Source organism: Argentina silus, assembly GCF_951799395.1.
Source record: "Argentina silus genome assembly, chromosome: 4".
In the NCBI taxonomy this organism is placed as follows: Eukaryota; Metazoa; Chordata; class Actinopteri; order Argentiniformes; family Argentinidae; genus Argentina; species Argentina silus.
The window spans coordinates 25,354,841-25,381,356 of record NC_139658.1 but is presented as its reverse complement, the minus strand read 5'-3'; the positions used below and the strand labels follow the sequence as shown (position 1 = coordinate 25,381,356).

The window sequence follows — 26,516 nt, the reverse complement described above, 5'->3', positions numbered from 1 at the left end:
GCAATTAAAACTGCATTTTAAGAGGCTTAATGTGCGCATGAGTGTGTGTGGAGCCTATTTCTGGCCCCTGGGTTAAACGGCCCGGAAAAAATCACAGATGTAGGAAATGAAACAAACATGTCAATCCAAAAACATTTGTGCGCCGTTGGAAACGTCCCTGCTTTCCTTTCATCGCCAAAGGTTGTGTTTATTCGGTTCCTCTGTCGTATCAAGCTACTCCAATAACAACGTGTTTCTAATTCGTCCCTGCTCTGTGAATGTCAGGGGAAAGGTGTGGGTGTACCGTACCAGTAACACGATCCACATCTCAGCCCGTGATTTGATAAATACACAACCCCGCCCCCCCCCCCAGGTCACTGGTGTAAACGAACCCGCCTGAAGTCGGCCTTTGAGGGGGAGGCTTCCCATTGTGCCTGTTTCAACCTGAGGGTCAAAATGGCCGCCGCACCCAAATCTCCAATATCCACCCGTGTTTTCGTGTCGCCCGTGTCATGTTTGCGCTCCGTAGGGATGCCGGGACCTGCGTGTTGACAGAGGCAGGTTACAGCTCCGATATCAAAGTTCTGATACCCCCCCCTGCCCCCCCCCTCCCGGGGGAACTGTTTCTCTTCCTGGTGTTTGTGTTATTTATTGTCTTCCCGCGTTCCGACACCCTCTGTGTTCCATTCTCGTTCCTCCCATCCTTCTTCGGGACACAGAGACTCGTTCAGGTGTTTCAGTCCGGAACGTTTCGTCTGCCTTGGCGTGAGACACCCTCTGTGTTCCATTCTCGTTCCTCCCATCCTTCTTCGGGACACAGAGACTCGTTCAGGTGTTTCAGTCCGGAACGTTTCGTCTGCCTTGGCGTGAGACACTCTGCCTTATGTGCACACGTATGCCGGAGGCTGCTCTGGTAGTGGGATGCAGGGGAGGCTGGTGGAGGTAGAAATTGGAGGACAGGCTCATTTGTAATGCGTGGAATGGAATGAGGAGCGGTTTCCAAACACACATGTTTGATACCATCCTTCATTCCACTGTAATGCTACATTGGTATCGTATAGGTTCACAGTTCTGGTATTGTGACAATACTAGTTCGTACAATGTTGTTACTACGTTAATTACAGTGTTACTACACAGGTATACAGGATGTTAGTCAAACGGGTATCTCCCTTTTAGAGTAGGCTAATCTGCTTTGGTCTTGTAGTGGTAATACTGTGTTTTTACTACCACACTAATTACAGCATTACTGCACTGGTGTGAGGATAACATCATGTTTGTGTGTCTTGTAGACTAGTCTGATCTGCTCTCCAGCCTGTCTGTGTCAGGTGTCAGTCTCTGAGCCTCTGGTTGTGTCTGTGGTGTCAGTCTCTGAGCCTCTGGTGGTGTCTGTGGTGTCTGTCTCTGAGTCTCTGGTTGTGTCTGTGATGTCTGTCTCTCTGGATGTGCGGTGTCAGTCTCTCTGAGTCTCTGGTTGTGTCTGTGGTGTCTGTCTCTCTGGATGTGCGGTGTCAGTCTCTCTGAGTCTCTGGTTGTGTCTGTGGTGTCAGTCTCTGAGTCTCTGGTTGTGTCTGTGGTGTCTGTCTCTCTGGATGTGCGGTGTCAGTCTCTCTGAGTCTCTGGTTGTGTCTGTGGTGTCAGTCTCTGAGTCTCTGGTTGTGTCTGTGGTGTCAGTCTCTGTGGTCGTTTCTGAGTGTCGCCAGCCTGACTCGTCCCGGGCGTCTCTGTATAGCCGAGAATGTGACCGTTATAGAATGTCTCTCTCTTCTCGCCCTGCCTGCCGTTCCAGAGCCATTAATAGCTCTGATCAGCTGTGAGCTAGGGCAGGAGGGGGCTCGGGGGGGGGGGGGGGGGGGTTTAGAAGGGCAACCGTGCTCTGACCGACCAACCCTGACAAGAGTCGAGGAGGACCGAGGGTTCCCATTGGCTGCTGGAGGAATTCCAGGCTCTGCGGATATCCGTCCGTCTGCGTGTTCCGACGACCATGGCGGTATCAACAGAGATGTCACCCAGTCGTTAACGATGCCGCGTACGGGACCGGGATACCACCCAGCACGGCTCGCTGGCTTGCCAAATTAGGCCTGTGGTGTCATGTGATGTGTCCCCTGACCCTCTACCCTATCTGGGGCGGTCAGAGGGCTGAGGAGACACTCCCTACATAGACTAAGGCAGAGAAACAGTCAACAGCAGCCCTGGTCTAAATGGGAACGTTTGCTAGCTAGCTGCTGATGATGATAGCTGGCTAAATGTGGATAGATCTGGATTATGTTCGCCGATTCATTGAAACCCAGACTCAATATCATGTTAATTCTCTCTCAAATTGAGGCGATATCTTCACAGGGGTTTAGCCCTGCGGCGGCGGCGGCTAAATCAAAGCTTTTCAGAAACAATTTGTCACATTTTTACCTCAGATGTCCTCTTCCCGTCCCGGCCCCCTCCCTGCCAGTCTGGGGTGATTCTTAATTCAGGGACATTAGTTCAGTGACAGGCCTGGAAGTTCCAGCCTCTGCCTAGTTTCAGTTGAAGTTGAAGGAGGAAATACTGCATGACATCACCCAGTGCAGGCCCGGTCCTCTTTAAGATGACATCGTCGAGGGAGGAGGATGTTTATTTATAAAGATGGCCTCAGAACCCGATGGTTCAACTGGGGGGAGTTGTCAGTCTGTTTATATCTATAACTGCCGAGACGATACTGTCTGTGTCAGACAGTCGGGGGAACGCTGGATTTAACAGGGCGGATATTCCGGTTCTTTATCGTCACGACTACCTACTGTATATAAATACCAAGTAAGGACGGAAAGAGACGGGGATAAAACAAACACAAAACCGGCTTCATTTGGTTTTACACCGTCATAACAATGTCTATTATTCTGTGTAGTTTTCCACCAGATTCAGTTGACTCTCTTCTTGCAGGGTAAATGGTTATTTAGGGGCTAGTTTAATACAGGAGAGGCTGGTGGAGGTAGAAATTGGAGGATGGACTCATTGTAATGCATGGGATGGAATGAGGAGAGGTATCAAACACTGGATTAAGCCTAGTCCTAGACAGTGGATTAAGCCTAGTCCTAGACAGTGGGATAAACACCACTGAATGGAGAGCGTCCATTAAAGGTGTTCAGTGGTTCATGACTAAGCTCAATCTAGGTCCAGGAAACTAGCCAGCTTTTTAAGTTTTTTAACTAACAAACTCCAGAATGGCCATTTCAGGCTGAGAGAGGAGACTCTACCAGTCCAGCCTGACCAGACCCGGTTCTGTCTGAGGTTTGAGTCGAGCTGTTTTTCTCCCAACGTTCCTGGTACGTATCAGAAGCCAGGAGTTGGAAGTGTTAGCACTAGCGTTGTTTTTCACCTGAAAAATAGGTTAAAGATTTGAGCCTTTTTTCGATTTATTCTCACATTTCGGTACCTTAACAGTCAACAGACACAACTGGGAAAGAAATCTGTTCGGATCAGCTAGAACTAGAACTAGAACTAGAACTAGAACTAGAACTAGCCTGTGTCTTGACTCCTCTGGCAAGCCACACAGCGAGGCGAGGCCGCCGGCGAGGCCGCCGTGTTTCAGAGCATCGCTTCTCTTTGTCTTTGTCTTTGTCTTTGTCTGGAGTGTAAAAGGTGAAAGCGGGCTGAACGGGGCTGAACGGGGCTGAACGGGGCTGAACGGGGCTGTTACTGCTGAGAGGAATGTGTTGGAGCATTCTGGTGGGAAGTGACTCATTGCAAAACCGTCCAATGGGCTTCAGTCTCCTTTACAACAACGGACAAAAGCGTCGTCATGGCGCCTGCAGAAGCTGCTTTGCCCTCTGCCAGCGAATGGTTTCAAGGCAGACTGATTTTAGACCACCGGCCCCCACCACCTATTCTCCCTGCCCTGACACACACACGCACACACACACACACATGCTCGCACGCATGCACACACACTTGCACGCCCACACACACACACTCACATAAACACACACACACACACACACGCACACACATGCCTGCAAACGCCCACACACACACACACACACACACACACATACACACACACACACACACACACACCTCCCTTTGGTTAAATCTTAATCTCTGTGCGGAGGGCAGCGTGGGCAGCATGCCCAAGGCCCCCCTGGCCTCCTACAAAGGGCCAGTGTGGAGATGGCTGAGCTCAGGTCTGACTGTGGGCCTCTCCCCTGATCTGCCTGCCTTTGATGAACACGCCTGGTTTGATGTGGGAGCTATCGCAGAGCAGAGGAGGGCAGAGGGGAGGGGAGGGGGAGGGGGAGGTGGGGGGAGAGGCTCTTAGACGTGGGGAAGGGTGGGTGTCTTATCTGACTGGCTGGGGGCTTTTTTAGATGATTTGGACCGGGTCCTCTCCCCTGGGCCAGGGCCCTGTCTGATCAAGAGAGAGGAATGTGATGACGGCTCTCTCTCTCTCTCTCTCTCTCCCCCTTCCCCCCCCCCCTCTCTCTCTCTGCCTCTGTGGGTGAATAGTCCTCCTCCCTCCCCCCTCCCCCCCTCCTCTCTTCTCCTCGGCCGGCTGAAAGGAGCTCTTTATCTGCTAGCGGAGACGGTTCTGAAGTCCTTTCATGCCGGCCCTCCCAATTCCATCAGGCTTATTGTTCTTCTGAGCGGTGTGGAGGAGAACGGACCCTCATCTCCACTGTATCTTCAGCTGGAGGCCCAGACCCCTTACCTGCAATCTCACTGGGGTGAAGGGTCAGGGGGGTGGGTGTGTGTGTGTGTGTGTGTGTGTGTGTGTGGGTGTGTGTGTGTGGGTGTATGTGTATGTGTGGGGTATGTGTGGAGTGTGTGTGTGAGTGTGTGTGTGAGTGTGTGAGTGTGAGTGTGAGTGTGAGTGTGTGTGTGTGTGTGTGTGTGTGTGTAGAATCCTGCCCTCGAGCGTGACGGGGCTGAAGTTGTCAGGGCAGCCATCTTGGACCTTTAGGTGGATTGTGTTAAAAACATTTTTTTAAAATCGCCTGCGTCTGTCTTTTTTTATTGTTTACAGGAATAAAACGTCCCAGTAACACTTTATAAACGCTGTAATTTAAAAGCCATTATGATCTTGTATGGCCCTTAATTATTTACAAAAGCCTAACGAAGGATGATAATGAGTAGGCCGAGTCCTGATCATTTATTGATGCTACACACACCGCTTGAAGGAAAGCTATTATAAAGGCTGGCCAAAGTTTCTCACAAAAAACAACAATTTAGTTTTAAGATGGACGTTCAGCACCATTATTCTCACTGTTTCCCTCCTGTTTTCTCCCCAAAGTCTGTTTTGTTCCACTGGTTGTTGACTAGCGAGCGGCTATTTGTCAGTTTCTGCATTTAAATGAATGATTTAGGACCTTTCCTGGGAGTGTGTTGGTACAGTGAGCTGAGACGCCCAGGGAACTACTAGGTATTTCAGGGAGCTGAGAGACTGTTTGTTTTTGTTCGTTGAGGACTCCTGTCTGGAAGTAACTCCTGACGACTCTCTTCTCACTGGGGAGGACCGGCCCTGGGAGGAGAGGGCGTGAGAGCCTATTCCCCCTCTCCCTCCCTCCCTCCCTCTCTCCCTTCCTCTCCATCCAGAGAGGGGCAGAGTGTGGCCCCCAGGGGAAATCACATGTATTGTATGAAGCTGCCCCTCTACCCCGTTTATCCACCCTCTCTCCCTCTCCCTCTCCCCCTCCCCCCCCCCCCCTCAGCTCCAGGGCTGAATAACAAACTCAGAGTTGGGCTTATCAGCTCGCCCTTCACAATGGAGAAGGCATGCCTTCATCTCTGCTGGTTGGGCCTAGTGGACTGACCCCTGACCTCTGACTGACCATGTTCAATAGTCTATCTCTCTCAGGGCCTAGTGGTTTGACCCCTGACCCCTGACTGACCATGTTCCACTGGTATGTCTCTCTCAGGGCTCTGATTGGCTCCCTGCTGGTGGTGGTGGGGGGGGGCGTGGGCTGCAGTAATGGACGGTGGAATTCAAAGAGAAATGTTTATGTAGGGTCGGGCCGGGGGGTGGGGGGGTAGGGATGGGCGGGTAGGGATGGGCAGGGGGAGTGTGTGTGTATGTGTGTGTATTTTGTGTATGTGTGTATGCGTGACTCTGGGTGTGTGTGTGTGTGTGTGTGTGTGAACGTTAATCAGATTACGGCGCCACACCTGTGCTCCTGTGATACCCAGCTCTCTGCACGGCGGTGGAGGTTTTTATTGACATTGAGATTTGTGAGGAGAATTAAACTCTGAACAGTCCAACAGGTTTAACACATCTCCCTCTGCCCCACCCTCTCCTAATGAATCTTCTTCTCCCTCCCTCCCTCCCTCCCTCTCTCCCTCCCCCCCCCCTCTCTCTCTCCCTCCCTCCCTCTCTCTTTACACAGCTCTCAAAGGCGGTCTTAACAATGGGATTTCCAGCCCACTGAAGAGCGCTTCACAAAAGAACAGGAGGGGGAAAGAGGAAGAAGGCGGAAGAAAAGAGAAGAGAAGAAAAGAAAAGGGAAAAGAGGAAAAACAAAAGAGGAGGATTCCGAGAGAGAGAGAGAGAGAGAGAGAGAGAGCGCATTGAGAAGCGGATCAGCTTTCTGCTGGGCTGACCCGGGGTGCATGCCCCCCTCCCCCCCTCCCTCCCCTCCTCCCCCCTGGACATCCCTCTTTGTGTGAGAGAGAGAGAGAGAGAGAGAGAGAGAGAGAGAGAGAGAGAGAGAGCGCCAACGAAAGGCAAGAATGCGTAATAAACGGAGAGACTTGCGGCGGCGGTCGATGGAGACTCTGGAGACGGCGGCAGGAGGAGGAGGAGGAGCCTGCGGAGGCGTGCTAGCCTCGTCTACGTGGATGGTGCCGGGCCTGGGCAGGACTAGCGTTCTGGTGGTCCTGGCGCTGCTGGTGGCCGTGGCCCAGGGGGGGGGCTGGCCGCGGGACCCCCAGGGCGAGGTGGCGGTGCTGGGGGGAGAGGCGGTGGGACAGCTGGAGGCCTCCATGCACTCCTCGGTGCTCCACGACTTCCAGGAGGCGTCAACCGTCATGGCCGCCGCCGCCGCGGGGGGCGTGGCCTCCACTCAGCCTCAGACGGCCTATCCAGACTCCTCGGCGGTGGTGGGGAGGGTGTTCCAGATGACGCTGCCCAAGGAGACGATGGAGGACGGCGGCAGCAACGTGGTCAAGGTGAGGCAGTTTCTCCTCCCGGGCACCAGGGGGCGCCAGGCGGCAATCACTCACTGAGTTGTGTGTCCCTCATGTATCAAATTTGTTTCACTGTACATTGGAATATAGGCCTATGCGAGCAGCAGAAATTGGTTAGATAAGACTTTGTTTATAGTACGTCAGCCCTCCCCAGTATGACATCCAGAGATATCCCACTATGACATCCAGAGATAGCCCAGTATGACATCCAGAGATATCCCAGTATGACATCCAGAGATATCCCACTATGACATCCAGAGATATCCCACTATGACATCCAGAGATATCCCACTATGACATCCAGAGATAGCCCAGTATGACATCCAGAGATATCCCAGTATGACATCCAGAGATATCCCACTATGACATCCAGAGATAGCCCAGTATGACATCCAGAGATATCCCACTATGACATCCAGAGATAGCCCAGTATGACATTCAGTGATAGCCCAGTATGACATTCAGTGATAGCCCAGTATGACATCCAGAGATAGCCCAGTATGACATCCAGAGATAGCCCAGTATGACATTCAGTGATAGCCCAGTATGACATTCAGTGATAGCCCAGTATGACATCCAGAGATAGCCCAGTATGACATTCAGTGATAGCCCACTATGACATCCAGAGATAGCCCAGTATGACATTCAGTGATAGCCCAGTATGACATCCAGAGATAGCCCACTATGACATCCAGAGATAGCCCAGTATGACATTCAGTGATAGCCCAGTATGACATCCAGAGATAGCCCACTATGACATCCAGAGATAGCCCAGTATGACATTCAGTGATAGCCCAGTATGACATCCAGAGATAGCCCAGTATGACATTCAGTGATAGCCCACTATGACATCCAGAGATAGCCCAGTATGACATTCAGTGATAGCCCAGTATGACATCCAGAGATAGCCCACTATGACATCCAGAGATAGCCCAGTATGACATTCAGTGATAGCCCAGTATGACATCCAGAGATAGCCCACTATGACATCCAGAGATAGCCCAGTATGACATTCAGTGATAGCCCAGTATGACATCCAGAGATAGCCCACTATGACATCCAGAGATAGCCCAGTATGACATTCAGTGATAGCCCAGTATGACATCCAGAGATAGCCCAGTATGACATCCAGAGATAGCCCAGTATGACATTCAGTGATAGCCCAGTATGACATCCAGAGATAGCCCACTATGACATCCAGAGATAGCCCAGTATGACATCCAGAGATATCCCAGTATGACATTCAGTGATAGCCCAGTATGACATCCAGAGATAGCCCAGTATGACATTCAGTGATAGCCCAGTATGACATCCAGAGATAGCCCAGTACTCCAGAAGCAGAGTGAAGGTGAGATGTTTGGTCTGAGCTCTTAGACTGTCAGGGCCGTCAAAGACGACACAGGCTGAGATGTTTCACCTGTAGGCCTGTTTCCTTGTGTTCATGAAACATACTGGATACAATACGCAGGAAACAAGACTTGGGTTAGATTCCCCCAGTACTGCTACCTCAACAGACAGCCTGACTGAACAGATGGATACAGACATAGTCCAGAGTAGGTTGGTGGAGGTAGAAATCGGAGGACGGGCTCATTGTAATGAGGAACCTCATTCCGCTCCATGCATTACAATGAGACCTCATCCTCCGATTTTTCTACCTCCACCAGCCTCCCCATGTCTGTGACCGTAGGTCTAACTAAACAGAGTGTGTGGTCTGTTGTGTGAGAGGGAACCCTCCTCTCCTCTCCTCTCCTCTCCTCTCCTCTCCTCTCCTCTCCTCTCCTCTCCTCTGTTCTCCTCTCCTCTCCTCTCCTCTCCTCTCCTCTCCTCTCCTCTCCTCTCCTCTCCTCTGTTCTCCTCTCCTCTCCTCTCCTCACATCCCTCTCCTACGGTGGAGACCCGCAAATGAAATTCCCTGCTCTCTCTCTGGGCACGCACACACCATGAACATGAAAATTGGAAATATATGTCTTCAAGGCGGATAGAACAATCTGACAGCTCGGAAAACGTCTCACTGATGCCTCCTGATTCATGTCAGGGTGGTGATAGATTTTGAGAAGGTTTAATAATACATAGGATGTATATTTTAAGTATTTTCTAGGACCCAAGGCTATAACATAACTAATTTAGCTTGAGACTCGGGTTTGTCTGTAATACAAACATGAAATAACACACTACATTTTGTTGAAGGATATCTTTTATATATAAGATATCTCTCTTCTTTGAAAATCCTTAACAATGCGGAACATTGGCTCACATATTGGATTCTCAAACGTGTGAAAGAACCCCCCCCCCCCCCCCCCCACACACACACACACACAGACGAGGTGGTAGTGAAACATGCCAACATTCAGAAATGCACGACCTCCGGTGTTTCTGCCCCCTTCCCATGACGACTAGCCCGGAGCCTAGCCCCCAGCCTCCCCCTCCTCCCCCCTGGCCTCCCCCCTGGCCTCCCATGTAATCCTATATTCACAGGATTCTCTCTGCCCTGTCAAATGCATTTTTAAAGTGGAAGCCGTGAGCCCTTTGTGTGTATGTGGAGAATGTCTCCTGACAGCTGTGCTGAGAGGACGCTCATGCCCGCCACTCTCTGCTCCCGCCCGGGTACAGCTGTTCCCTCCAAAATATTTACCGCTAAACTGATTATTTTGCGACCACACACATCATGCTAATGCCTTTTGTTGAAAAACCGGAGGGGTGTGTGCGTGTGCGTGTGCGTGTGTATGTTTTTGTGTTTGTGCACTTGCTTGCGCATGTACGTGTGTGTGTATGTGTGTAGCGTGTGTGTGTGTGTGTGTGTGTGCCTTCCGGTAACATCCTGATTGGCTGTCTGTGTAAAACTGTAGTTTTCCTACCGTTAGTGGCCACCAGGGAGCAGGCCTTGCGGTTGTCGCTCCTAGATTACCACCCCCATGGCCTAGTTACCACCCCCCAGGGCCTAGTTACCACCCCCCATGGCCTAGTTACCAACCCCCATGGCCTAGTTACCCCCCGAATTACTGCTGGAGTTAGCAGGGTTCCTCCCTCTCCTTCCCTCCATGCTGAACACCATGACGTCTGAACACAAAGCACGACTCAGGGAAACGTGTGCATTAGCCAAGTCCCCTGTCGATGCTAACGCCATGTAGGCAGTTTGACTGTACAGCGAGCTGAAGCGTTACAGCGCTCGTATCCTAGGGAACGGATTGAACCGACTGTAAAAGTCGTTACGTTTGAAGTCGCGTTCCGCGGCGTTTGATTCACGCTGTTCGGGGCCCGTGGCGCCGGAGGACGGTCCCGTTTATTACGCTGTGGCGCTGGATTCAGCGGCGCTGGAGAGAGGGAAGGTCCGACTCCGTTGACAATCTGTTGCCGTCAGTCCTCTGATGGATGGAGACAGATATCCCTGTTGGAAGCATATCTCAGTGGACACACACACACGCACGCACGCACACACACACACGCACACACACACTCGCACACACACACACACACGCACGCACGCACACACGCACGCACGCACGCACGCACACACACACACACACACACACACACACACACACACACAGAGAGAGAGGCCCTGTGACGGAGAGATGTGTTATCCTTTCCACTCTTCCACCCCGGCTCTGCCCGGCCCAGTTCTCTGAACACACACACACACACACACACACACACACACACACACACGCACACACACACACACACTCACATATATACACTCACCAAGCACTTTATTAGGAGCACTATACGAATACTGGGTAGGGACCTCCCTTTGCTCTCAAGACAGCCTCAATTCTTCGTGGCATTGATTCCACAAGATGTTGGAAACATTCCTTTGAGATTCTGGTCCATGATGACATGATTGCATCACGCAATTCCTGCAGATTTTTCAGGTTCACTTTCAAGCTGTGAATCTCCTGTTCTACCACATCCCAGAGGTGTTCTATTGGATTCAGATCCGGTGACTGGGAAGGCCACTGAAGAACACTGAACTCATTGTCATGTTCATGAAACCAGTTTGAGACGACTTTTGCTTTGTGACATTGAGCATTATCATGCTGGAAGTAGCCATTAGAAGATGGGTAAATTGTGGCCATGAAGGGAAGCACATGGTCAGCAACAATACTCAAATAGGCTTTGGCATTCAAGAGATGATTGATTGGTATTAACGGGCCCAAAGTGTGCCAAGAAAATATTCCCCACACCGTTCCTCCACCTCCACCATGAGAAGGTGTACAGGTGTTCCTAATAAAGTGTTCAGTGAGTGTGTGTATATATAGATATACATATACATAATACACACACACACACACACACACACACACGTGTGTGAAATACCGTGTGAGGGAGTGATGTGTTATCCTTTCCGCTGTTCCATCCAGGCCCAGCCCATGATGGCAATGATCACTTTGTTTCCAGAACCCCTCCCTTCTCACACACACACACACACACACACACACACACACACATATATACACACACACACACACACACACACACACACACAAAGACTGGCTCAGAAAGCTAATGAGCCATGGCATCATTGCAGCGGAAAACCCGTATTCCTGGGACCCACAATGCACCGGGCAGAACAAGTGAGTCATGTTGTTGGTGGTCAGACTGATCTCCCCAGAACCGCAACTACGGGTCCTCAGGAGGGACATTTACACTAGGGACCTCTCCCTCTAGAACAGCCACTACGGGTCCTCAGGAGGGACATTTACACTAGGGACCTCTCCCTCTAGAACAGCCACTATGGGTCCTCAGGAGGGACATTAGACTGTCAACCCCTCCCTCCAGAACAGCAGCTAACAGTCCCAGTGTTCTCCCCAAAGAATTGGTAAAATTAAACCACATATTTAGTCATGATAAAGTAACTATCTTTGATCGCCAACAACATTGTAGTTAAAAGCGAAAGTGAAAGCGTTGTGATGTTCTTCAGTGAATGGTTTTGATAATGCAATCCAGCACCACGCTATTCCAACATCCTGGGGAGAACCCTGGAGTCCACTTCATGTTCTGAGACTTTCCCTCCAAAACAGTAGCTAACAGGAGGAACGTTCTGAGCCTGGAGACCCCTCCCTCCTTCCCTCCCCCCCTCCCTCCCTCCCCCCTCCCTCCCACCCTCCCTCTCTCCCTCCCTCCCTCCCCCCCCCTCCCTCCCACCCTCCCTCCCTCCCTCCTCCCTCCCTCCCTCCCTCTCTCCCTCTCTCCCTCCCTCCCTCCCTACTCCTTCTGTTGTTATGATTCCATCCCTCCTCCTGCATAGCAACCGGGTCTTCGCTGCGGTGTCCTCTTCCGTCCCTGGCGGTCTCTTCGAGACACGTGTGGTGAATCTGAGGCTCTGCATCGCCTGGGCGGACCGCCGTGGCGAGCGAGTCGTATTTGGAGTCTGTTTTTCCACACCAGGGGTTATATTTAGGTTTTATTTGGTTCATATTCACAGCCCCTAGCCAAATAACTCAGCCCCCCTAGATACGGGTTGTGTCCACTAGAGGGCAGCACTGATTTGACTTGTTATGAATATATGAGTGAGCGTCCTTGGATGTTCTTGTGGCGGTTTGGGCTTTTTGACCTCGACTACTGCGGCCCTGAGAGAAAGTACATCGGGTTCGCTCTCTCTCTCTCTTTGTGTTGTTGCTAGTTTACCAAACTCATTTGTCTGTCGTCACGGTGGGTGAGAAGTCTTCATTCAGCCGACGGCCTCGCGGAACACAAAGTCCCAGTGAAATGTACTTTCTTTTGCTGACTGCCTGTGAGTCATGAGATGAATCTGTGGCAGGGGGGCAGGCTGGTGGAGGTAGGGGTAGAACACCACAGCCTACTGTAGGTCATTCCTGTGGCTTGGCTGTTAGCTGCGTTAGCCTAGCGTGTAGTGGGTAGTTAGCCTTGCGTGTAGTGGAGGGTAGTTAGCCTAGCGTGTAGTGGAGGGTAGTTAGCCTAGTGTGTAGTGGAGGGGAGGGTAGTTAGCCTAGTGTGTAGTGGAGGGGAGGGTAGTTAGCCTAGCGTGAAGTGGAGGGTAGTTAGCCTAGCGTGTAGTGGAGGGTAGTTAGCCTAGTGTGTAGTGGAGGGGAGGGTAGTTAGCCTAGCGTGTAGTGGAGGGTAGTTAGCCTAGTGTGTAGTGGAGGGGAGGGTAGTTAGCCTAGCGTGTAGTGGAGGGTAGTTAGCCTAGCGTGTAGGGGAGGGTAGTTAGCCTAGCGTGTAATGGAGGGTAGTTAGCCTAGCGTGTAGTGGAGGGGAGGGTAGTTAGCCTAGTGTGTAGGGGAGGGGAGGGTAGTTAGCCTAGCGTGGAGGGGAGGGTAGTTAGCCTAGTGTGTAGGGGAGGGTAGTTAGCCTAGCCACCTCAGGGCAGGGCCATGTTGAGTTAACTAGGCTGGATTAGTGGGATTATTCTGCTGCCTTAAACGTAAACACATGCACAAACACACACACACACACACACACTACACACACACACACACACACACACACACACTCTCTCTTTTTCTTGACAGACACACTCTCTTTTTTTTAGCTACCTCTTGCCTTGTTATAATCCCTCTTCCCCAACTGGGGATGAACAGAGGCCCGTTTCTACCTGCTCCTGCCTGCTCCTGCCTGCTTCTACCTGCTTCTACCTGCTCCTGCCTGCTCCTGCCTGCTTCTGCCTGCTCCTGCTTGCTCCTGCCTGCTCCTGCCTGCTCCTGCTTGCTCCTGCCTGCTCCTGCTTGCTCCTGCCTGCTTCTGCCTGCTTCTACCTGCTCCTGCCTGCTCCTGCCTGCTTCTGCCTGCTCCTGCTTGCTTCTACCTGCTCCTGCCTGCTCCTGCCTGCTTCTGCCTGCTCCTGCTTGCTCCTGCCTGCTTCTGCCTGCTTCTACCTGCTCCTGCTTGCTCCTGCCTGCTTCTGCCTGCTCCTGCTTGCTCCTGCCTGCTCCTGCCTGCTCCTGCTTGCTCCTGCCTGCTCCTGCTTGCTCCTGCCTGCTTCTGCCTGCTTCTACCTGCTCCTGCCTGCTCCTGCCTGCTTCTGCCTGCTCCTGCTTGCTTCTACCTGCTCCTGCCTGCTCCTGCCTGCTTCTGCCTGCTCCTGCTTGCTCCTGCCTGCTTCTGCCTGCTTCTACCTGCTCCTGCTTGCTTCTACCTGCTTCTACCTGCTCCTGCCTGCTTCTACCTGCTCCTGCCTGCTTCTACCTGCTTCTGCCTGCTTCTACCTGTTCCTGCCTGCTTCTACCTGCTCCTGCCTGCTTCTGAGCAACTATTCATTAGTTTAGCTGCAAGCAAATGTTGTTTTTTTTCTTTCTCCTTCTCCATCTGAGAGAGAGAGCTCTCATTACTCGTTCTCTGAGCGTTCCTGGGACGTCAGGACTGAGGTTCAGCCGAGGTCCTGGCTGGGTCCTTACTGACTGTACCTGGATGAAAGAGCCGTCTGAGTGGACTGAGAACCAGAGTGTTCTGCACTTTGTAGCACAGCAGAGCCATTAGAAGCTGCCAAAATAGTTTTTTTTTTGTATTGTAACCACCACAAGATTGGTGTGTGTGTGAGAGAGAGAGAGAGAGAGAGAGGAGAGAGAGAGAGAGAGAGAGAGAGAGAGAGAGAGAGAGAGAGAGAGAGAGAGAGAGAGAGAGAGAGAGAGAGAGAGAGAGCGAGCGAGCAGTTGGGATAAAGTGTTTGTGTTTTTGTGTGTGTAGGTTTGTGTGTGTGCGTGTATGTGTGTGTTAGCGTGCCTGTGTTCATGTGCGCGTGTTTTCGTGTGTGCGTGTATATTCGTGCGTGTGTATTTGTGTGTGCGTGTATTTGTGCATGCGTGTGTATTCCTGCGTGTGTATTCATGCGTGCGTGTGTATTTGTGCGTGTGTATTTGTGCGTGTGTATTTGTGCGTGTGTGTGTATTTGTTTGTGTGTATTTGTTCGTGTGTATTTGTGCGTGTGTATGTGTGTGTGTATTTGTTCGTGTGTATTTGTGCGTGCGTGTGTATTTGTGTGTGTGTATTCGTGTGTGTGTGTGTGTGTTTGTAGGCACTTGTGCTGGTGTGTGGTTATTTTGTAAACGGTTCATATTTAACAATCAAAAACTATTTAATGATGAACAGCCTCTCCTCTCCCCTCTCTCCTCTCCTCTCCCCTCTCCTCTCTCCCCTCTCCTCTCTCCCCTCTCCTCTCTCCCCTCTCCTCTCTCCTCTCCTCTCTCCTCTCTCCTCTCCTCTCCTCTCTCCTCTCTCCTCTCTCCTCTCCTCTCCTCTCCCCTCTCTCCTCTCTCCTCTCCTCTCCTCTCCCCTCTCCTCTCTCCCCTCTCCTCTCTCCTCTCCTCTCTCCTCTCTCCTCTCCTCTCCTCTCCCCCCTCTCCTCTCTCCTCTCTCCTCTCCTCTCCCCTCTCCCCTCTCCTCTCCTCTCCCCTCTCTCCTCTCCTCTCTCCCCTCTCTCCTCTCCTCTCCCCTCTCCTCTCTCCTCTCCTCTCCTCCCTCCTCTCTCCCCTCTCCCCTCTCCCCTCTCCTCTCCCCTCTCTCCTCTCTCCTCTCTCCTCTCCTCTCTCCTCTCCTCTCTCCACCTCTCCTCTCCTCCCCCCTCTCCTCTCTCCTCTCTCCTCTCTCCTCTCTCCTTCCCCACACGGCCAACGCCTCCGCTTAGCCAAGTCCGATTATTCCCAGAAACAGTTTTCTCAGATAAAGAGGGTAGCAGTGTTCTTGGTCTGCAGGCTAAATCACTCCACTGGCCTGGAATGAGGAATGAGAGGAGAGTGATCTACATTTTTAACGGTTATAAAATGCGCTGGAAGACCGCTTCTCTCGTAAACATCCGCCTTGCGGCCACCCGAAGGCCCTCCCTCCCTCCCCTCCCCTCCTCCATCCCCCCTTCCCTCCCCCCCTCCCTCCTTCCCTACCTCCCCCCCTCCCTCCCTCCCTCCTTCCCTCAGTTTTTCCACTGGAAAGATTCCGCTCTGCCAACCCCCTCTCCTCCCCTCTGCCCCCCCCCCCTCTATCCCTCCCCCCCTCCTTTCCCTGCCTCCCATCCTCTCTCGCTCTCTCACCCACCACAGTGACATGCCTGAGCCAGCCCACTCCTTCAGAAATATGAATCTTATCTGTTCAGCTGTCGTCAGGCTGTAACAATGGCTGCCTTCTCCCCCCCTCCCTCCCCCCCTCCCCCCTCCCTCCCCCTTGTTCACCTCAACAATGAGACCGTTCATTCTCCAGTACTCACCCATGGACGTTTCTATTGCTGTGTAATATCTCTCTGTGAGGGGCACAGCCCGCTCTCTTCCTCCGTCTTGGCCGGGGTTTGTGATAGGGGGGGTCTCTGAGAAGCCCAGCGGGGTTCCCTGTGATACGATGCTCATCTCCTCTCCGCTACCCAGAGCCTTTCACCCCGACAGAACCCCAACAGGACCCTGACAGAACCCTGACAGAACCCCAACAGGACCCCGACAGAACCCTGACAGAACCCCAACAGAACCCTGACAGAACCCTGACAGAACCCCAACAGAACCCTGACAGAACCCTGACAGAACCCCAACAGGACCCCGACAGAACCCCAACAGAACCCTGACAGAACCCTGACAGAACCCTGACAGAACCCCGACAGAACCCCAACAGAACCCCAACAGAACCCAGACAGAACCCTGACAGAACCCCAACAGGAGGGCGGGAGAATACCTCCTCCCTGTTGTTTTTAGATTGTTTTATTTTTGGTAATTTTTTGTTGTAGTTTTTGGTCTTTGCCTTACACTGCCCCCGTGCATATCTCATAATGCTGTCTATTCATGTGTTATTACATAGTCCTGTGGTAATTACTCGGTAGGCATAAAGTATTTAGCATCGTTTCTTATCCCACTTGTGTAATAACACAAACTAGCTCCATTGCTGTTCCACCGCAGTCCAATAACGCACCATGTGACGATGTGTTGAGAACATCTTCATATTGTTTTTTCGGTCATATTTCACATTCCGCCGCCCTTGATATAATGATGGGCATAAAACAGTTATTCCTCACAGTTCCTTATTCCGCTTGTGTAATAAGCATCTACTTGTGTAATTACCAACGCACCACGTAACAACGTGTTAACATCACAACCTTGTTACTACAGTTATAACACATTCCTCGCCCTGGACAACTTAATATTCCAGTGTGGCCAGCGAATTCTCAATCAATCAGCCCTAAATCTGCACCCAGAACAGGTCAGCTCAAAAAGTGCTGGCGTGACACTTCTGCACGCCTAACTACCTTCATTAACGCTAACAGTCAGGAAGTAGATAGCGAAGCTGTCTGAGGAGATTCCACAGCCATCACTCATTCGGGGGTCTGTCCTCGTTTCAGCCTCCTCGGCCGTGACGTCACAGCCCCCGTAGGGGAGATAACAGTCATGGTGAGTTTTTGGGGCTAAATCAGTAGAGTGTTCATCAAACAGAGAGAGTCTTTGATGAGATTACCGGCCCACTTGTTTTAATTAACTCCTCGTTAAGCGAGGACGACGGAGGGAGAGTGGAGGCTGCTGTGTCGACGGCGGGATTTAGAAACGTCGTGGTTGTCAAAACTTTTCTCTCAGATTGCCGTTGGCTCTGAATAGCTCTGAATGCAGTAGGTGAAGGAGAGTGAGAGTGTGTTTGTGTGAGTGTGTTTGTGTTTGTGTTTGTGTGTCTGGGTCTGAGTGTAAGTGTGTGTCTGTGTGTGTCTGGGTCTGGGTCTGGGTCTGAGTAATAGTGTGTCTCTGTGTCTCTCTGTGTGTGTGTGTGTGTGTGTGTGTGTGTGTGTCTGTGTGTGTGTGTGTGTGTGTGTGTGTGTGTGTGTGTGTGTGTGTGTGTGTGAGTCTGTATCTCTGTGTGTACATGTGCGTGTGTCTGAGGAGTGGAAGTTATTCTAAAACCTCTGAGACTGTGGGACTGGTGTAAAAAGCCCAGCTGCTGAAGCCACTGGTCCCCTGGTGAAGTCTATGTACTGGTTAGAGCATTAATGATCTGTCCTGGGAGGGCAGCCTCTACATAATTTATCAACCAGCCTTTATTAGCCGCCAAATTAACTTGTTGGGGCTGGGAGCTGAGGACGCATTTGTTCTTGTTTTGGGATTTATGCGAATGCATTGTCATTCCCTGGTGATGCATTCCTCTATCAGGCATCTAGAACATGTCTCGGGCTGCTTGATAATTGGTGAAGTTATTGTACGTTTGGCAAAAGTCTTGATTTTTTATTTTGTATTTGCTGCATTTCTCCTTAATTGTGTCTCTTGCAGTTTCCCTATTATGCTTCAGATAGAATTATGAATGTATTATATTACTTTTAATATTTCCATGTATTTAAAAGTTGAATGTTTTTCAGGTCATTCCTAAATGTTTTTTTTTATACAATTATGCATCAAAATCTCAACATGCACACTAACTCCCTTCTCTCTCCTCCTCTCCTCTCCTCTCCTCTCCTCTCCTCTCCTCCTCTCCTCTCCTCTCCTCTCCTCTCCTCTCTGCTCTGTCTCTTCCAGATAACGGAGTCAGGAAAGGAAACTCTGCCAACGTGGCTTCACTGGGACTCTGAGAGCCTCACCCTGGAAGGCCTGCCTCTGGAAGAGGACAAGGGAGTCCACTACATCTCCGTGTCCATCTCCAGCGCTGGCCGGGCCTCCCCTCCCTCCCCGAACGTCTTCTCCATCGAGGTCCACCCCGAGGAGCACGCCGACACTGACCCGGCCCAGCTGGCCCTCCAGGCGGCGTCCAACGACGTCCAGCCGTTCGTCTGCGGCAACGAGGAGCCCGTGACGGTCCTCACGGTCATCCTGGACGCCGACCTCACCAAGATGAGCTCCAATCAGAGAGTAGCGCTGCTGGCCAACATGCAGAAGTTCTCCGGCGTGGGCCTCCAGCACATGAAGATCCTGCCGGTGGTCAACAACCGACTGTTTGACATGTCCGCCTTCATGGCCGGGCCCGGGAACGCCAAGAAGGTGGTAGAGAATGGAGCGCTGCTCTCCTGGAAGCTGGGCTGTTCCCTGGACCAGAGCCGAGTTCCCAACATCAGCACTGTCCAAGTGCCGGCTAAAGAGGGAACCATGTCAGCCCAGCTGGGATACCCGGTCGTCGGGTGGCACATCGCCAACAAGAAGCCCCACATCCCTAAACGGGTCAGGCGTCAGCTCAATAACACCCCCACGCCAGTCTTGACGGCGCTTCCCCCGACGACTCTGATTGCACCCCCCGTACGCATCGTACCCACACTCACATCTCCTTCCATCGCCACGCCCACAGAAAGCTCGGCCCCCCCTGTCCGTGGGCCCGTTCCCCTACCCGGGAAGCCGACCATCAGAGTGAGAGATGACTCCATCGCCCACACTCCCACGCTGGGACCCCCGCAACCAACCAGGGTGATGGAGACCACCAGCACTGTCTCTATCCAACCCACCATGACCCGGCCCAGTGTGATCGAGGCCACGGCGTTCGCGACGACACCGTCGCCCACGACCAGAAAACCAACCAAGAAACCCAGGAAACCCAAGACCACCCCGGTCCCAAGGGAGCCCAAGACCACCACGGCCAAACCCAGCAGGCGCACCACACCCTCGTCCTTCGTACCCGAGCCGGCCAACCAGAAGCCGGAGCTTCGCAACCCCATCGACCAGGTCAACGCCTTCGTCGGGACCTACTTCGAGGTCAAGATCCCGTTGGACACATTCTTCGACTACGAGGACGGCACGACAGACAAGCTGAGGCTGACCCTGAGGAAGGACCACCAGGATGTGGTGGGAGAGGGCTCCTGGATCCAGTTCAACAGCACCAGCCAGCTGCTGTACGGCCTGCCCGACAGGCAGGACGTGGGGAAGCACGAGTACTTCATGCAGGCCACCGACAAGGGCAACCTGAACGCCATTGACGCCTTTGAGGTCCACGTGAACCGCTGGCCGGCCAACGACAAGTCCCCCGTGGTGTTCGCCGCCCGCTTCGAGGGCGACGACCCCCGGAAGATAGCCAATGACGTCCACAAGAAGATTCAGCTCGTCAAGAAGCTGGCGTTTGTGTTCGGCGACCGCAACAGCAGCACCGTGACCCTGAGGAACATCACCAAGGGCTCCATCGTGGTGGAGTGGACCAACAACAGCCTCCAGCAGAACCCCTGTCCCAAGGAGCACATCCAGGCGATGAGTCAGAAGATCGCCGACGCTAAGGGAACGCCCTCCTTGGATTTCATGAACACCATGAAGCCCGACTTCAAGCCCCTCGGCATCACCGTCAAAGGCACCGGGAGTTGCCGGACCTACATGTTCGTCCCGCCGTCAGAGATCATCATCCCTGTCCCGCCCGCAGTGACGCCGGTGTTGGGAACGGGGCGCCAGAGCACGGACGACGTTTACCTCCACACAGTCATCCCGGCGGTGGTGGTGGCGGCCATTTTGCTGATCGCTGGCATCATCGCGATGATCTGTTACCGTAAGAAACGCAAGGGGAAGCTGACCATCGAGGACCAGGCCACGTTCATCAAGAAAGGGGTGCCCATCATCTTCGCCGACGAGCTGGATGATTCCAAACCCCCTCCATCCTCCAGCATGCCCCTGATCCTCCAAGAGGAGAAGCCCCCCCTCCCCCCACCAGAGTACCCCAACATAGCCAGTCCAGAGACCACCCCCCTCAATCAGGACCTGCTGGGGGAGTACACCGCCCTGCGGGACGAGGACCCCAATGCGCCCCCTTACCAGCCCCCCCCACCCTTCACCGTACCAATGGAAGGCAAAGGCTCTCGTCCAAAGAACATGACCCCCTACAGATCCCCCCCGCCTTACGTGCCCCCCTAAGGTCTGCTCTGTCCTCCAGTGGAGGAAGGATGGGGGCTTTTCACGGTTTCACGCCAGTTTTGTCTGTTTGGAAAAAAGGGGGTGGGAGGAGGCTCTGTGGAATGGGGACTTTGGGGGGAGGAGGCTCTGTGGAATGGGGACTTTGGGTGGGAGGGGGCTGGGGTGATGAAGGCTGAGAGGTTGAAAGCTGGGAGGGACTACTTACGTAGACGGTAACAGACAAACGGTAGCCTTTCAAGGACACATTGAATCTGCTGTCACGTTGGCGACAGCTGAACAGCAAGCTGGGAGATGCGCCCTCCTTTCCCAACGCTTTTCTTTTCTCTCTCTGTTTTGTTTTGTGTCTTTTTTTTGGGGGGGGGTTCTTCTGTTTTTTTTTGTTTTTGACTGACTTTGAAATCAAACTCCTTGCCTAACAGTACTATTTTTATCTTCTTTTTAAATAATACAAGAAGACAATAAACAAAGAACGTTGTAGGCAGAAGGTTTCAGGGGAGAAAGATTCTATGAATAAAAAAAGGTAAACAGAAACATAACGGTGATCTCGGACAACCCTGGCAGATGACACAGCGGTGTTCAGATTCAATAAGGCCTTGTATCTCTACATGTCTGTTTGTATCCTTATTCACACGTCTAGTCAGGATGAGCGTAACAAGGTAGCCTGAAATCTAATTAAAAATGAATAAAATAAATGTTTTTGTTTTTATCATTTTTGTTTTTAAATCCGCTGTATATCTGGAATATGTTCTGATAGATAGTATTATTGTTTTCGGCGGTCGAGGGGAGTGCCTGACTGAAATAACCTGCAGGATCTCTTTTTCCCCCTGATGAGAAAAGCATGGAAACAACCATGTTCGCCCTAGCAACACCATGGAAACAACCATGTTCGCCCTAGCAACACCATGGAAACAACCATGTTCGCCCTAGCAACACCATGGCCAGGCTGTGAGAGGCACTGCTTTACCTGGGGATCACACAACACACCTGTGTTCCCCAACCACCCAACATGATTAAAGAGTGAAATACAGTACTTGGTCACCCCCCCCCCACCCCCTGTTTTTATTTGATATGGCTTCCCTTAGTTGGAGAAGTATGATCATACATTACAATGACAATTGAATGCCATTTTGCCTTTTATGGTGGTAATGCAACAAGTGTCTTCTGTACATAACGTGCTGCCTGTTGAAATAACCGTATTTATAGATTAACGGTGTTGTTGTAAATCAGATATGGAAAAAGACTCCTGCAGTTTATTTTAGACAAGGGGGAATTATTTTTTTATGTAGTGATGCTCTTGTTCTCACAGTTCTGGGGAGAGGTTCAGCGCTCTGGAGAGAGTCCCACTGGGAATACAACATTTATCACATTCTAGAGGTCGTAGTCACAAGAGGGAGAGGAGGAGGAGAGGGAGAGGAGGAGGAGAGGGAGAGGAGGAGGAGACCAGAGGTTCCAATAGCAAGATCATCAGAAAAACACAGAAAAATGGTCGATAAAATCTCTATCTAATTTTTTTACAAAGTTTTTGATACAGCCTCAAAATTGTTTGATTAAAAATGAATAAATAGTCTACTGCAATTTGTAAAATCTTAGCTTAGAGAATTGATTCATTTTCTCATGGGTCACATACTGTATTTCAAGTGTTTTATTTTTGTGTTGGCATATCGAATTGAAATGTATCTCCTGTTATGCAGTTGGAATGACCCATTTTATGTATAATCACAAGTTTATTTTTCCATGTTCGCTAATGAGTTTGTTGACTTTGAAAGTGACCCTTTGCAATAATGTGAGGTGCAGTCCAGTGGAGGGTTGTGGTCAACGCAGGCGTCAGCGAGTGTAACCAGATGTAGGGTAGAACGTTTTTGCTTATATCGTGTGAATTTACATGGACGCCAACTGTCTTGGTCTGAAAAACCTTTTCTCCCATTTTAATCAAGAATCCAACAAGTCCACTAGCCAAGGGATGTGTCATATAACAAGGTGTCTACGTTATAATATATAGATTTATTTTTATGGATCCGCGTCGACCATGATCAGTTTTCTAATGCTGTCACTTACCCTCTCGTTAGTAAATCAATATGTCAGTGTCCAGGAGGTTTCTCTGGAGACGCGGGGGTGTCTGTCAGCTGTTTGGGATCATGACAGCCGTCACTTTGCCCCGCTGATTCAGTGCGTGTGTTTTGTACTAAATTGTACTACTAGTATTGAAATGACAAGATGAACAAACATTTGACTTGAAAACCTCCTCAACCCATTAAATGGTTTTAACATGTTGAAAAATCTCTCTTCAGTTCAGTGTTTCCATTACAGCCGCATGAATGAATTTGTGATTTGTGTTATTGATTACATGTAAATAACCTGCAGACACCGATTACCACGCCCCCCCCCCCCCACACACACACAAACACACACACACACCCCTCCAGTTCATGCAGCAGTATTTGATTATGGCCAGCAATCAGCAGTATACTGTATGTCCCTAGCCATTTGATAGTTGCTGGAGGTAATGAAGGAATCGTTATGGTTGACAGTGAGATTGATGAGGGATGGGTCAAGGTTTGATTAAGATTCATAGTCCGGTAGATTCTTAGATATTACAAGGACATGTCCTTTTTGTGGCCTTTTTTTCTGTTTTATTTTTTACTCTGATGTAATCCTTCACCGTGTTGAGATCACGTACTTGGTTAGGCTAGTTAAGAGTCGGGTCCAGTCACAGTCGATGGAGTCCTAACCTGAGTAGTTGTACAGTAACATGGACTTTCAATGAACTCAAGCCTCTACGATCCTGAATGATTCAGGTGAAGGTTCAAGTTACGGGTGCAAAGTTAGGACTCCATCCCTCCCACCCGACTCTCCCGGTTTAGAGGAGATAACTTGAACGAGAAGAAACCAAAGATGCATAAACGTGAAACGGCAGTCATTCATTCACCAGAGACTGGTCCCGATGCCTTGAAACGGCAGTCATTCATTCACCAGAGACTGGTCCCGATGCCTTGAAACGGCAGTCATTCATTCACCAGAGACTGGCTCCGATGCCTTGTTGACACAATATCTTTCTAAAGTTGTTTCTGTTTGTTGTTGCTCTTCTTTGTCAGATGTTGGTTCGTCGGTGCAGAGGATATTGATTCAAACAGAAACATGCTTGTGTTTCCTCTCTCTGTTTAACCCACAACATCTGAGGAACTAATCCGCGCTGGCAGCCATGTACCTGTGTGTTACGCTGAGAGATGGAACAGGCGTCTAATAGGCTGTTTTCTATTAGCTGCCTGTTTGTGTTAGCTGGCCCCGGACCACAGAAGGGAATGTTCATCTGTTAAACTGTTTTTTGGGGTTTTTTTCCCTCTTCTTCCATTTACTCTCATTTTGCCAGTTTGTGTGTAGGGGATTGGTGTGTCAAATCCACTCCACCTTCTGCATATCTGTATTACGCAGCACTGAAGGACCCCACAGGGCCACATTTTGCATCCGAAAGCATTGTTTGCTAGAGTATATAGTTTTTACTTTGTATTTACATTCATGACTACAGTACATGAGGTCCTTACAACTGGAACTATGGATATACTAGTACTAATAGTAATAGTGGCAGTATAATAATGATAATAATAATAATAATAATAATAATATACCTATCTTGGATTTCGAGGGTGCATACTGTTAGGAGTTTTCTCTGCATTTTCCATTGTTTGTATGATTTTCTGGAATATACTGTTTTCCCTCCACACGTTCTGAATGCCAATCGGGCCCCACTGGTCCGACCCACAAACTGGTGGATAAAACACAGCACAGGGGAATGTTCTGAGGGGATTAAGAAGTGACAAATAGCAAATCAGACATTCAACTGACTAACATACTCATGGAAATGGCGAGGTTCTCCCCCGGGTGTGTCTGAATGGCGAGGTTCTCCCCGGGTGTGTCTGAATGGCGAGGTTCTCCCCGGGTGTGTCTGAATGGCGAGGTTCTCCCCGGGTGTGTCTGAATGGCGAGGTTCTCCCCGGGTGTGTCTGAATGGCGAGGTTCTCCCCGGGTGTGTCTGAATGGCGAGGTTCTCCCCGGGTGTGTCTGAATGGCGAGGTTCTCCCCAGGTGTGTCTGTGGAGGGAACAAGCTCCTCGTGAGAGAAAATTCAAAATGGAGGAGGGAACTGAAAAAAATGTCTGTTTACATCTGGTTGGCCTGACAACTGTTCATGACCACGGGAACGTACAACCTAGAAACGAGGGTCGTGTGAATGCTATGAGTCAAGAATGCATGGTATGTGCATTTTTCTTTCTGTGTTTTAATTGTTTTATTTATGCCACTAGATACTGTATGTTGAGAATCTTGTATTAAAAAAGTGTTTCCACCGATCAACAGGGTCTGTCTGTCTTCTGTCAGCCAGCGTGTCATCAGAGGTCAGAGGTCGTAGACGTCAACCCTCCAGTGTTACATTGACTACATATATATATTATCATACCTCATATTTGTTCAATATTATTTAGTTTAATTATTTATTGCCCTACACTGTGTTGCGTATGAACCAAAGCCATTTGGCACCAGAATACTCTGCACACACTCACACACACACTTACACACACACACCATATTTTACTCAACATACTGTTAGTCTGGCGGTGTAACCGTTCTTAACCGTTCTTTGACACATGAATAATAATGAATGTTTAGCACATTAATGCACTAAACTGAACCGGAGTCCTTTTCTCTGAGGAGAACTCGGCGTGACAGAGAGGAACAAAGCTTTCCTGAACCGTCGACTTTCCTTCCTCCTGCAGATCCAACTGCCTAGCGCTCACATGGGCTTTCTCTTAATATTAGAAAACCATTGTGTGTGTGTGTGTGTGTGTGTGTGTGTGTGTGTGTGTGTGTGTGTGTGTGTGCGCGCGTGCGCGCGCGTGTGTGTGTGCGCACGTGCGTACATGTATTTATGGAGCACATGTTAATTACACGTCACATTTTCCTTTCTTGGATTAAATACAAGATGGTGTCTGATAAGGCAGAGTGATCTCCATTCACGGTCTGCACTGCGGACATGAAAAGATCTGAAATGAATTAACAAGCTCTCAGTCACCCTCTCTCTCTCTCTCTCTCTCTCTCTATACGTCTCTCTCTCTCTATCTCTCCCATATTCTATCTCTCTCCCATATTCTCTCTCTCTCTCTCTCTACCATATTCTTTCTGATGTGTGAATTCATGAACATAATGCTGGTGTGATGCCAGGGCTGTTAATGGGAAGGATCTGCTTTTAACTCGCCTCAAATGGAGTCTGTCACAGTGAGTGTTCTTGACCCTGTCCTCTTCAATAAAGGCAGTAGAAATGGAGAGGTTCTTTATCCCCGTGCGGGGCGTCAGAGGGCGGACAAAGCCCTCTCCCTGCCCAGAGTGTTCTGTCCTAGGATGACAACGCCATTGTCGAGGCTACCGAGGCCCTCCCTCCGTCCTCCACTGAAGACAATTCCAAAATAAATTGGGGACACGTCAGGCAGCTGGAGGGCACACGTGTTTGGGGCCATGCCTCTGTTACCGTTCCGTGCATTACAACGAGCCCGTCCTCCGATTTCTACCTCCATCAGCCTCCACCAGCCTCCCCTGTCCTCCAATTTCTACCTCCACCAGCTTCCCCATCCTCCGATTTCTACCTCCACCAGCCTCCCCTGTCCTCCGATTTCTACCTCCACCAGCC

General features: G+C 50.7%; 1 protein-coding gene across 5 annotated transcripts in view; it reads left to right on the top strand.

The window, feature by feature from the left end:
• Positions 1 to 25,185, top strand: part of dag1 (dystroglycan 1) — a 36,714-nt gene extending 11,529 nt beyond the window's left edge. For 4 of the 5 annotated variants that reach the window (XM_083667811.1, XM_083667809.1, XM_083667808.1 and 1 more), the window contains 2 exons: positions 6,327 to 7,107; positions 18,546 to 25,185. In XM_083667811.1, coding sequence (XP_083523937.1) covers positions 6,670 to 7,107; positions 18,546 to 20,843 — 2,736 coding nt within the window. In that variant the 5' untranslated portion in view covers positions 6,327 to 6,669 and the 3' untranslated portion in view covers positions 20,844 to 25,185. The remainder of the gene's footprint in view (positions 1 to 6,326; positions 7,108 to 18,545) is intronic. The other variant, XR_014554171.1, reaches the window with a different exon arrangement.
• The last annotated feature ends 1,331 nt before the right edge of the window (positions 25,186 to 26,516 follow it).